We start from the raw sequence: 13,712 nt of genomic DNA, 5'->3' as shown, positions 1-13,712 counted from the left end.
ATCCCCCATGACGGAGCCCCTAGCTGCCTCCTCGCGACCCTTTCCGGACTCGGCCTGCCCACTCCCGCCCGCTAACCCGCCTGGCTCCGGGCCGAGGGCCCTCGCGGGACTCTGATTCCTGTTCCTCTAACGCCGGCGGGGCTGCTGGGTGCCGGCTCGGCAGGCCGCCTAGACCCGGAACTGCTGAGGCAGCAGCGGGCTCGCGGCGCTTGGCTCATCCCGGGATTCCCCAGCGCTCGTGCTGGGCCTGCAGCGTCCGCACCAAGCACGCCGGGCGGCCCTGCCCAAGCTCCCTCCCGCCTCCCGGCAGCTGGCCCGCGGGGCCCCGGCCTTCAGGTTTCCCCTGGGATCCCGGGACCGGCAGGCGGGGAATCTGTGCGGCGGCGGCGAGGTGGGTGAGGTGAGGCGGGGCGAGGTGGGTGAGGTGAGGCGGGGCGAGGTGGGTGAGGTGAGGCGGGGCGGGTGTCGTCGCCGCTGGGCCGAGCTTACGACTCCAGTTGACCCTCTCGCGGCTGCCCAATTTCGTTGGGGCTCAGGACGAGGGTCGGGGCGGCAAATCGTCACAGAGGTCGCTGTAGACCTGTGTGCAACCGAAGGTGAAAAGCGGGAAGGCGCGGCCCGAATCGCCTCTGGTGCGCGTTGTCCGACAGGAAGTCCCGAATGGGCGGTGAGCGGCCGGTGGAGGTGCACGGGCAGGTGCAGAGCCACAGCCTGCGCCCCGTGAGGCAAGGCGGGCAGGAGGAACAGGGACCCGGGGGCGACACACGTTGGGCGGAAATTTCACAATGAACAGGGAAGGGGGACAGTCACCCACTCAAAACTGGCTAAATGAACCTCAGAGGGAGCCCCGAGCGATGGGGAGAGAAGGTTAGGGGAAGCGGCAGGAGAAAACCTTGGGCCAAAGGGCGTCGCCAAAGGGGGTCACTGGAGACCCGCAGGATGGGGTGGGAGGGCTGGGCTGGAGGTGAGCAAAGCTGGATGGGGAGAATGAATTAAAGTTGCGAGGAAGCCTGTCTCGTCCAAATCACTATAGCTTTTGTGGTCATTGCTAAGTGTGGAGTACTGCGCAAATCCTCAGGGGAACTCTTACTAGCCATCTCAGCTTTTGTCATCTTAAAAGGCGAATTTCGCGTGCAGCTCCATTTAGCTTCGTGAACTTAAGCCCCTGCATATGAAAGGATGAGACCTAATATGACAGTCATGTCAGGACTAATGATATATCACACAGGTTGACAACCTGCAATTTAAAAACAGGACTTTGTCTAAACTCAGCAAGTAATTCCTTACTTAGAAGTTCTATGTAAACAAAACAGAGGAACTGTTGTGCTGCTGGAAAGATGTACTAGCATTTTCACAAAACGAATTAAAAGATGGCTTTGCTTTCACTGTCATGGTTCTCTTGTGACAGAGTACACTGGCTTTTCTGGGAGGGGCCTAGATTTACTATTTTAGTTACATTTTAAAATCAATGTAATTATTTTTTAATCTACCACAAATTTCTGTCGTAACTATAAGATGATTTATATAATTTTATATTCTTATACTAATTTTTATTTGCAGGTGATTTGGCACAAAAGTATTCTTTCAAGGATGGCAGAAGCAGTTTTGATTGATCTTTTTGATTTGAAATTGAATTCTCAAAAAAACTGCCATCAGACATTACTGAAGACTTTGAATGCTGTCCAGTACCACCATGCCGCCAAGGCCAAGTTTCTTTGTATAATGTGTTGCAGTAACATCAGCTATGAAAGGGATGGAGAACAAGATAATTGTGAATTAGAAACAGGCAATGGATTATCAGCTCTCTTGAAAGAATTTGAGATTGTTAGCTGTCCCAGCATGGCTGCCTGTTTATATACCATTAAACAGAAAATTGATGAAAGAAATCTGAGCAGCATTAAGGTAATTGTACCCAGGCACAGGAAGGCATTAATGAAAGCTTTTATTGATCAACTCTTCACTGATGTTTACAATTTCGAATTTGAAGATTTGCAAGTGACTTTGAGGGGAGGCCTTTTTAAACAGTCCATTGAAATAAACATAATCACAGCTCAAGAACTAAGAGAAATTCAGAATGAAATAGAAACATTTTTGAGAAGTCTGCCAGCACTGAGAGGAGAATTAACTATTATCACTTCTCCTTTGATCCCAGGTATATTAACCACTAACTGTTGTTTTTACTTTGTACATGAAAAACCAATCTTTCTTCAGAGGTAGTTCACCTCTTTTTTTCCTCCTTTTGTTGACTGTTGTGGGCTTATTACTCATTAGCATCAGTGGCAACACAGAGCTATCATGTATGACCCTATAGTATCAGGGTCAAGGGATAACGCCTTCAAAACCACCCCAAATAAATAAATTTGCTTTATGAAAATTTGATGTTGAGACAAATAATCTAGCCCTCCTTTGCAATGAGATTTATGACACTTAAAATCTTCTATTTAGAAATTCTGAAATTTCAAATCATTGGCACCTTCATAGAAGAGTAAAATTTAAAACAATCAATCTTGCTTCTTGGTTAAACAATATTTTCTGTGAGCTATATGCTGTTAGATATAACAAAGCCAGATGAGACACAAGATACCTTTTAAAGAGCAACGATCTCATAGGGAGTGTAAAATAAACACAAAGCAGAACGCCATAAGAACCTATGGAGGTACAAAATGCCATAGAAATTAGAAGCCAAATAACAAGGGCAGGTAGCAGTGATCAGGGAAGGTCTAATTGAGAGACTGGTATTTTGAATAGCGTCTTTTAAATCTTCACTGCTTATCTTCAACAGATATTTTCATACATGGATTTACTACAAGAACAGGTGGAATATCTTATATACCAACTCTTAGCTCATTCAATCTCTTTAGTAGTTCCAAACGGAGAGATCCCAAGGCAGTGGTTCAAGAAAATCTGCGTAGGTTGGCGAATGCTGCAGGATTTAATATGGAGAAATTTTACCGAATAAAGGTAAAACTTTGCTTTATATTTTGAAAGATCTAAAGTATATTTTTTACTTTACTACTAACTACATGGACTTTAAGCTATTTAACTTTTGTATCTGCTTTTTCATCCAAAGTTTTAGAGTAATGCTGTGGTTGTTTTTCTTAGATTTATACACCATAGCCTAAAGATCAGTTCTATTTTATACACACACACATACACACACACAGGCATATATATGCACACACACACACACAGAGTAAGTCATCCTTTAATGTTGATGGGTTCTTGGAAATTGTGACTTTAAGCGAAACGACATAATAAAACCAATTTTACCATAGGCTAATTGATATAAATAAGAATAAAGTTTCTAAGGCATATTTCTTGTCATAAAAACATCACCAAACTTCTAAATAAAGACCAACACATTCCTAATATTAAATATTGAAATAAATATGAGCTAGACATACATTTACAAAAGAGTAATAAAAACAAATTAAGATAACTATCAAATTGTTTTGGTTCAGGGCTTTAGGTAGCTGGAGTCTATCCTGGCAGATCAGGATCCAAGGTCATAACCCACCCTTGACAGGACGCCATTCCATTGCAGGGTGCTTTTACACACACACACGTACTCCTACTGGGACCAGGTAGACACCCCAATTCATCTCATATACACTTCTTTGGGATGTGGGAGGAAACTGGGTTACCCAGAGAAAACCCATGCAGACATGAGGAGAAGGTGCAAACCTCACACAGTCAGTGACAGGGTGGGTAGTCAATTTTTTTCATTAACATTATAATGAAATGATGTGGAATAAAATGACATTATTCAAGAGCCTACTGTATATTTCATCTGGAGTCCTCAATTCTAAAAGTACAGTTAATTCTCAGAGAGTATACTACCACTGCCCTTTTTGATTTGAAGAAAGGAACTGCATGGTGGTAGAGAAAGGCCATTATTTTATAAATCTACTCCGGGAGGAACTAGGGTCATAGTTGATGAGATAATGTCTTGTTCCTTACAGAATTCTAGCTTTACTTGAGTCTGGGAAAAGTAAAAGTATCATTGATTTGGTAACTAACTTTCTTTTACAGGAAAAATTTTCATTTTGTAGAAAGTGCATTAAGAAATGTTATACCTATCTTTATGGAAAGATGTTCATTATTCACTATATTGAATTTTATAACGTTAAACTGTGCTTTTCTTTGTATAAACTATCAGAGAGTATAATACCAAAAGCTTAAATAGTTAAATTATAAGTAAATTTGTGTTTTCCCATATACAAAAGTGATATATTTAATGAATGCTAGTAATCTTAAACTGGTTATATAATTTTATACTATAATGAATACCTTCAGGAAAGCTTATGGTATGAGAAATCCCACTTCCAAAACATTTTTGTTGCACATTTTTGGTATTAGACTCATCATTCCAATGACATCTGGATTATGGGAAGAAAGGAGCCTGATTCTTATGATGGAATAACCACAAATCAGAGAGGAGTCACAATAGCAGCTCTTGGTGCTGACTGTATACCAATAGTTTTTGCAGATCCAGTCAAAAAAGCATGTGGGGTTGCTCATGCTGGTAAGTATACTTAATTAAACGTTTAGGATTTTGCTCATTTTATTGTGCAGGAAAAATTGTAATTTCTTTCTGATAGACATGGCAAACAGTTAATTACATTACACTGTGGTAAATGTAATGATGAGAGGGGGCGGCATAGTTTTATTATAGGGACGGCTAAGAGGAGTATCCACATCAAATTATATGAATTGTAGTAGAATTCCCAAAGGAGGTCGCACCTAGGTTGATTCCTAAGGAATTTGTTGGTTTTGGCTTAGTAACAGTGTTCCTCAGTAAGGGTGCTATTAACATTTTGGTCAAGATAATACCATATTGCAGATTAAGTGTCTTTAGCCCCTGAAATTCTTAATGACAGTAGCACCTCTAGTTCCTGTAATAACCAAAACCAACCAACCAACTAAACAACAATGAAACCCTCCAAGCTTTTCAAAACACTCCCTAGGGGAGTGGTACTGCCTTTGGTTGAGAATCCTTGAAAATCAGGCCATAGGAAATGGGAATGTTAGGCATGTTTCAGAAAAGTATTCACCCAGATGGAGCTGCATGTGTAAAGCTAGGGAGGTAGGAAAAAGCAAGATGTTTTGAAAACTGTTTTTAGTTTAAATCATTTAATGTATTTAACTGTAACTATTCTCTGAGAGCAAAGAAGTATTTTTAGAAGGTATATTGTGTTAAAGATATGGAGTTTTGTTTTCTGAAGGTATTTTAAAATGGTATTTTAGATTACCCCATAGCTGTGATTTTGTGTGAAATGAGGGATGATGTTTAAAATTTCCTTCACTTGTAAATCTATTTCTACTTTGCTTTTTAGCTCATAGGTAAAATAGAAAGTAGCATATTTTTATTTTGACCTAGCTGAAATAATGGGATTGAATGAGTAGAAGTCAGGTTTACTACATGAAAATGTCAAAAAGTTATTTAAAATTTGAATCTTGGCTCCTGGATATAAAAAGAGGATATTATTTTTTTACTTCTTAGGTTTGAAAACATTTAGTTTAAAAATATCCAAGATCAAGCAGTCAAAATGAAGTTATAAATGTGAATTTCAAGTCATTAATAAGTTAATTTTGAAAGAATAAAATACCTAGGAATACAGCTGCCTTAACCAAGGAGGTTAAAGATCTCTACAATAAGAATTACAAAAACACTGCTGAAAGAAAACAGAGATAATGTAATCAAATGGAAAAACATTCCATGCTCATGGATAGGAAGAATCAATATTGTTAAAATGGCCACACTGCCCAAAGTAATTTATAGATTCAATACTATTCCTATCAAACTACCAATATCATTTTTCACAAATTTAGAAAAAAACTATTTTAAAATTCATATGGAACAAAAAAAGAGCCCAAATAGCCAAAGCTATCCTAAGCAAAAAGAATAAAGCTGGAGTCACATTGCTCCCTTCAAGCTGTACTACAAGGCTACAATTACCAAAACAGCATGGTGCTGGTACCAAAACTGACACACAGGCCAATGGAACAAGATAGAGAACCTAGAAATAAAGCCACATACCTATAACCATCTGATCTTTGACAAAGTTGACAATAACAAGCAATGAGGAAAGGATTCCCTATTTGATAAATGTTGCTGGGATAACTGGCTAGCCATATGCAGGAGATTGATACTAGACCCCTTCCTTTCACCATATACAAAAACCAACTCAACATGGATTAAAGACTTAAACATATAGCCTAAAACTATTAAAACCCTAGGAGAAAACCTAGGAAATACCATTCTGGACATAGGCATAGGCCTTGGCAAAGATTTCATGGTGAAGACTTCAAGAGCAAACAAAAACAAAAATAGACAAGTGGGATTCAGTTAAACTAAGGAACTTCTGCACAGCAAAGAAACTATCAACAGAGTAAACAGAAAACCTATAGAATTGGAGAAAATATTTGCAAACTATGCAACTGAAAAGGTCTAATACCAAGAATCTATAAGGAACTTAAATCAGCAAGCAAATAACAAATAATACCATTAAAAAATGGGCAAAGGACATGAACAAATGCTTCTCGAAAGAAGACATACACGTGGTCAACAAGCATATGAAAAAATGCTTGATATCACTAATCATTAGAGAAATGCAAATCAAAACTACAATGAGATACCATTTCAGACCAGTCAGAATGGCTGCTATAAAAAAAAAGGTCAAAAAGTAACATGTTGGTGAGATTGTGGAGAAAAGGAAATGCTTACACACTGCTAGTGGGAATGTAAATTAGTTTAGCCACTGTGGAAAGCAGTTTGGATATTTCTCAAAGAACTTAAAATTAGAACTACCATTCAACCCAGCAATCCCATTACTGTGTATATACCCAAAGGAATATAAATTATTCTGCCATAAAGACACATGCACATGTATGTTCATCACAGCACTTTTCACAATAATGAAGATGTGGAATCAACTTAGATGCCCATCAGTGGTGGACTGGATAAAGAAAATATGGTACATATACATAATGGAATACCATGCAGCCATACAAAAGAATGAAATCATATTCTTACAGCAACATAGATGCAGCTAGAAGCCATCCTAAGTGAATTAATGCAGGAACAGAAAATCAGATACCATATGTATCTTTTAAGTGGGAGCTACACATTGAGTACACATGGACACAAAGAAAGAAACAGTGGACATGGGGGCTTGCTTAAGGGTGGTGGGTGGGAGGAAGGTGACGACTGAAGAACTGTCTGTTGGGTACTATGTCCACTACTTGGGTGATGAAATCGTTTGTACATGAAACCCCAGTGACATGCAATTTACCCATGTAACAAACCTGCATATATGTACCCCCAAACCTAAAAAGTTGGAAAAATAAAAATAAATTAACTTTAAAATATAATATAATTACATACATTGTATACTTATTATATCAGATATCAAAAAGAATAAAATTCTTCTATGGGACTACTTTAATAAAGATCTTTTAACCAGATATGTATACATAGATATACATGTGCTGTAGGAGAAAAATCAAATAGAAAGGAGGTGGATGAACTACAAGTGAGAGGATAATTAAGGAGGCTCACTGAAGAAGAGAGCTACTCTCATCTGTAGAAAAGCCCTGACAATTTCTCTCTTTAACTCAAAATACCTATATCTAGTTGCTTCCCTTTGAACGTCACTGTCTGCATCTTCTTAGGTGCCTCAAAATCATTATGTCAAAAACTCAACATCTTTTTCCCTAAAGTCTTCTCTGCCAGTTAGGTTTCCTATTTTGATTATTGACATCCTACCCACTTACAGATAGAAACTTGATGTCTTCATTCTATTCTTCCCATAACCACATATCCAGTGGGTTACCTGTCAAGGCTGAACCTATCACCTAAGTACTTCTTGCTTTCATCATCTCCTTTTATCTGTAAAAAATGATCCCTTCACCTGAGTGCCTAGCTTTTGAAGGATATGAGTATGGAGTGCTTAAGGAAGGTGTAAGGGGAGTCATTATTGGCCAACCATATCAGCTGAATCAAACCCAGATATAGGGAATAAAGGAAAAATGCAATATTCTTAGCTTTCTGTCTTTGGCAACAAGAAGGTAGCAGAAGTAAAGAAGATGGTTTTATCTTAGAACACTGTAAGATGCAAGGCAGGTAAGACAGAGATGGCAAGGGAACGATAGACTGGGCAAGTGGGAAGGGAGTAAAAAGAGACTGTTAATCGAAATATAATAGGTTTTGGTGTAAAAAGTGAAGGAGAGATGAAAACTGCAAAACATTGCTGAAGGACATTAAAGAAGACACAAATAAATGGAGAGAAGTTCTGTGTTCATGGATTAGAAGTTAGAGAAATGCAAATCAAAACCACAATGAAATATCACCCCACATCCATTAGGATGGCTACTATTTTAAAACCTCAGAAAATAAGTGTTGTTGAGGATGTGGAGAAATTGGAACCCTGGTGCACTGGTGGTGGTAATATGAAATTGTGTAGCCACTATGGAAAACAGTACGGCAATTTCTCAAACAATTATAAATAGATTACCATATGATCCAGAAATTCCCCTTCTGGAAGTATATCCAAAATAATTGAAATCAGGAACTCAAAGAGATATGTGCACACCAATGTTGATAATACAATTATTTGCAATAGCCAAAAGGTGAAAGCAATCTAAGGTACATTGGTAGATGAATGGGTAAGCAAAATGTGGTGTGTACATACAATGGAATATTATTTAGCTTTAAAAAGGCAGGGAATTCTGACACATACTACAATATAGATGAACCTTAAGGACATTATGCTAAGTGAAATCAGTCAGTCACAAAAAGATAAATACTGTATTATGATTTCACTTATATACCTACAATAATCAAATGTACAGGAACTGGAAGAAGAATGGTGATTGCTAGGGGCTGGTAAAAGGAAGAAACAAGGAGTTATTGTTAATAGTTGTAGAGTTTCCATTTTATCAGATGAAAAAATTCTGGAGATTGGTTATACAACAATGTGAATTCAACACTGCTGAACTGTATACTTAGAATAGTAGATTTTGTGGTTTAACCACAATCTTTTAAAATGTGAAAAATAGAGAAGACTGAGCTATGATCTCAGTGGAAGCTAAAACTATAGAGCATCTTTAAATGGAAGATGACGAAAACTCCCACTTCATGTCTCTTCTGTATCAGATGCTTTGTGTAGTATAGCTCATTTAAAAACCACATGATAATATAATTAATCTTGTGGTTCATTTATTATTTCTGAACTTTGAAAAATATACAAACTATATCTGCTCACTTTTAACTTAGACATAAATTCAGGTGAAATTTTGCTACATTTTGACTTTCCTTATCTCTTTTTATTCCTATTTACCAGGTTGGAAAGGTACTTTGTTGGGTGTTGCTATGGCTACAGTGAATGCTATGATAGCAGAATATGGCTGCAGTTTGGAAGACATTGTTGTTGTACTTGGACCTTCAGTAGGACCTTGCTGTTTTACTCTTCCAAGAGAATCAGCAGAGGCATTTCATAATCTTCATCCTGCATGTGTACAACTATTTGATTCACCAAATCCCTATATTGACATCCGTAAAGCCACAAGGTATGTCTGATTTCATTCAACTGCAAGTTTGATTCTTTCTTATTGCTCTAAAATGAAATTTATTTTAGAGAACAATTAGTAACTCTAAGAAGAATTTAGGTGGCGGTTATTTAAGCAGCTGACATGAACATGTACACAAACACTCATTTTAAATATGAAATCTGTTTTCATTTGAGTTTGAATAACAGAATTTTTTTTTGTCTCATTGATTTGAAAGTGAAGGAAGAAACATCTGGCATTTAATTTTAAGAGATCTACTTAAACTTCATATAGAAAAGTTGGCATGTACTTTACTTCACAGCCATTCCTCAGCTAAATTCTCCTAAATGTAATGAACTCTCAGGAAGCTGATATTTTAAAATTATTCTTATTATCTAATTAACTAGAGGAATATATTTTTTAGAAAAAATATTAGATAATATAAATACACAGGTTTTTACTTTCAAGTTTTTTACAGTTCTTTGCATTTCTGAATTTATGAAGTTTTGCTATTAATAACTGGTGAAAATTATTTGTCATTACTACAAAGGCAAATTAATGTGTGTTTTAAATCACGTTTCCATTCCAGTCACCAAAACCTTACCCAGAGTCTGCCTCATTTAGTACAGACGTGGAAGAGATTGAAATTGATTCTTAAATGTGACTTTTTAAATCAAGTATCACTAATTTGTAGTCATATTTCATATCATAAAGTGTTCATGGAGAAGCAAGTTTTCTGAGAAAAATCTGGCTAATAGAAGGAAAGGAGATGAATGGCCAGATGACTAAAAAGCATACTCTGACTGAGCCAGATGAATTTTGTCTGATATCCTGGTAACTTTCGTAGAGATTTCTTCTTAAATAAGCACTTGATTTTGATTATAAAATTCTGTACCTAGATTATGTCTATAGGACAATACGGAAGGTTGTACTGTGCATATATGAACTTACGTGATAAATGCTGATATAGCGTAGCATTTTTTTCCTGACTAGTCCATGTTCTGTAATTGAATAACAATATACATTGTTCTAGGTACATCTTTCCTGGAACTCTTTCATGCCAACATTCGTATTTTTTTTTCATATTGCTTTGGCTATTGGGAAAATAAACTCTTGCTCTCTTTTGAAAAATATTTTTCCTAAGGATTCTTCTAGAACGGGGAGGAATTCTTCCACGGAATATTCAGGACCAGAACCAAGATCTCAACCTCTGTACATCTTGCCATCCTGACAAGTTTTTCTCCCATGTCCGAGATGGCCTTAATTTTGGTACACAAATTGGCTTCATATCAATTAGAGAATAAGGTACAGTAGGTTTTCTCTCCTCTCTCCATTTTTCCTCTCTTTCATCCCTCTCTCCACCTCTCCCTCCCTTTCTCTTTCTTCCTCTTTTAGCTGTTTCTTCCCCTCATTTTAAAAAAAGTTAATTATGTTTAACTTTACTCCTTTATTCCTACAGGAAGAATGATGTTTCTACTTTTTTAGTGATATAATAGTAGTAGCAAAGTTCATTTTCAGTAACACTCTATTATAAAGAGCAGCCACTCCTTTTCCTAGTTAATGAAGAATAATTAGCCAGGCTTATGTTAAAAGTATAAAAATAAAACAATTTAATCTTTAAAAAAGTATGTAAGTATTTCCTTTCTCTCTACTATGTACTTGCTATCTGTACATTCCTTATCCTAACATCCTTATAACTTTCATGTTATTTTCGAAAATAAATCTTTGCATAAAGATTCTAAATTCTAGAATAATAAGAAATTCTCACATACAAACTAGCTTGATTTTCAACTAGATTTCCAAATGATTATCTGCAGTTGGAGTTGGCCAAATTTTTGTTTTAAAATGACAGTAAATAGTTTAGACTTTGTGGGACATACAGTATATGTCTCAGCTACTCAACTTCACCATTGTACAGGTAGAGCAACAAGAGATACTGATAATATAGAAATGAATGAATATGTCTGTGTTCCAATAAAACTTTGTTTACAAAAATCAGGTGAGGGAGCCAGGCACAGTGGCCCTGCTCCTGTAGTCCCAGCTCCTCAGGAGGCTGAGGTGGGAGAACTGCTTTAGGCCAGGAGTTTGAGTACAGCATGGATAACATAAACCCTGTCTCTAAAGAATAAAATAAACATTTAAAGGGCCAGATTTGGCCTATCAGCTATAGTTTGCTGACACATGATCTAAAGTCATAGAACAAGACTGAGTGTAATTTTCTTAAAATAGTATTTATCAGAGGTGGTTTTGTTGGAATTATACAAAAATATTTCATGGCACTGATTTAGCACCGCCCCCTTAGGACATATGTAATTTTCCCTAAGGTTACTTCTAGCTGAATTAATATTATTTTTTACTCTTTACAATGTTTTTAGCTCTTTAACTTACAGAAAAACTTTAATAGACTTCACGATTGTAAGGGTCTCATATTTGATTTCTATGTATTTTACAGATACTTGACTGGATTTTTGTATAACTGTTTCCTGCCTCCTTCCAAACTGACTGCAAGAGAGAAATTTAGCTGTTTGATCTACTTAAAACCAAATGGATTACAATGGATAATTCATCTTTAGGGTATATTTTTACTATTATTCAAAGTCAAATGATTTTCATTTAATTATAATAATAACTGACAAAAATCAGTATGTTGTAGCTAATATGTTTTATGCATGACAATTATTCTTAAAGTTTGTTCTTCCTGTTTATTACACAGATCAGGAATAGATTTGTTCAGTTCAGTATTTATTGAATACCCTCTATTGGTCAGGCATTGTGTTAAGCATAGGTGAACAGAAATGAACACGACTTTTTTCCTTTGAGTCTAATACAATGAAGGAGATAAACACTTCTGCAACTTAATTTTAATAGCAGTAGAAGAGAACATAAGGAATAGAGGTTAATTTTACCCAGAAGGCAGAGTAGAGAAAATATTACAAGAGAAAATCACATATCACATGGGCTCAAAAGATGTAGAGGTTTTTGACAAATGAAGAACAGCCATAACAGGTAGAGGGAACACCATGAACCAGGGCATGAAACTGAAAGTGCATAACATATTCTAGAGAGAAAAGGGTGTGGGCAGGAGTTAGGGCTGGAGAAACAGGTTGGAAACAGATAAGTAAGGGTCTCAACTGCAGTGTCAAAGAGCTTGCAGTTTATTTTCCAGGCAATGAGTAGGCAGCCAAAAAAACAAGAAAGTAACGATTTTTTTCCTCCCTCCCCCATGGCATCATATTTAAGAGGACGAATTTAAATTGTGTGAGACCAAAGCGTAGAGACTAGATAAGGGGTGGTCAAAATATTTCAAAAAGAAATAATGAAGATCCAATGAAGGAAGTGGAAATTAAAATAGAGAAGAGAGTAGATGGATTAGAGAGACATTTAAGAGATGGAATCAATAGATCCTGTTACTAGATAATGGAAGTAAGAGGTGAGGAAGAGTGGAAAAGTCATTAATGACTCTTAAGATTTCTGCTTGGCTGTTTACCAAGATTGGCAGCAAAGAGAGGGAGAAGGTTTGGGAAAAGAGAGGAGGATAATGAGTTTGACTTTACATAGAATGAAGGACATCCAGATAGAAATCTTTGGTTAATAATTAGAAATATAGACCTAGAAATTAGGAGGAAACCTGAGACAGAGACAGAGATTTCAAGGTTTACAGTACAGAGATGATGCTTGATTCTGTTGGAGCAAGTTGGATCATCTAGGCAGAAATTAGGATGAGAAAAAGGAGGTCCAAGAATATAACCTTATAAAACACCTGCATTTCAAGAATAAGAAGCTGAAGGAGTAAAAAAAATTAGTCACAGAAGTAAGAAAAAATAGGGTAGTTGTTTTGAAGAAGCCAGGATAGGTGTGGAAAGTACTCAAAACGAAATCTTCAGGGATAAAATAAAGAGATAATTAAAAAGAAATCAGTGGATTAAGCGCATTGAAACTGTTCTATAGGCAGTGGTCATTGAGTCGGCTTTCAGTGCATTAGGAAGAAGATGCATAGGTGTCAACTCTTCTTTGACAGCATTTACTAGAGAAGAGAAAAAGCTGGGGAACTACATCTTGAAGGAAGGGACTTTTTTTGGATGAGTGCTTTTGAGTATGTTTGTCAGTTAAAGAGAGAACTTAAGTTAGTTTTCATTTGGGAGAAATTGTATATATATTTAATG

General features: G+C 36.9%; 1 protein-coding gene across 2 annotated transcripts; it reads left to right on the top strand.

The window, feature by feature from the left end:
* On the top strand, positions 1–13,171 carry LACC1 (laccase (multicopper oxidoreductase) domain containing 1). Of its 2 annotated transcripts, none has more exons than XM_011974623.1 (7): positions 1–395; positions 1,561–2,152; positions 2,783–2,961; positions 4,360–4,525; positions 9,345–9,570; positions 10,694–10,854; positions 12,002–13,171. In XM_011974623.1, the coding sequence occupies exons 2-6, from the start codon at positions 1,591–1,593 to the stop codon at positions 10,851–10,853; spliced, it is 1,293 nt and encodes a 430-aa protein (XP_011830013.1). In that variant the 5' UTR covers positions 1–395; positions 1,561–1,590; the 3' UTR covers position 10,854; positions 12,002–13,171. The 2 variants fall into 2 exon arrangements, with proteins under 2 accessions (XP_011830013.1, XP_011830012.1); XM_011974622.1 differs by lacking the exon at positions 1–395 and adding an exon at positions 447–734 and having other exon boundaries at positions 12,002–12,194.
* Positions 13,172–13,712: the final 541 nt, after the last annotated feature.

Source organism: Mandrillus leucophaeus, unplaced genomic scaffold (assembly GCF_000951045.1).
Source record: "Mandrillus leucophaeus isolate KB7577 unplaced genomic scaffold, Mleu.le_1.0 Scaffold147, whole genome shotgun sequence".
NCBI classification, from domain to species: Eukaryota; Metazoa; Chordata; class Mammalia; order Primates; family Cercopithecidae; genus Mandrillus; species Mandrillus leucophaeus.
The sequence above is the reverse complement of the archived record's forward strand: the minus strand, read 5'-3'. Positions and strand labels throughout refer to the sequence as shown.

Bases quoted from the DNA above. Each gene is read 5' to 3' on its own strand.
- LACC1 (XM_011974623.1), top strand. From the start codon at position 1,591: ATGGCAGAAGCAGTTTTGATTGATCTTTTTGATTTGAAATTGAATTCT. The intron at 2,962-4,359 runs GTAAAACTTTGC...TTTTGGTATTAG, and splicing joins AGAAATTTTACCGAATAAAG to ACTCATCATTCCAATGACAT. The intron at 4,526-9,344 runs GTAAGTATACTT...CCTATTTACCAG, and splicing joins ATGTGGGGTTGCTCATGCTG to GTTGGAAAGGTACTTTGTTG.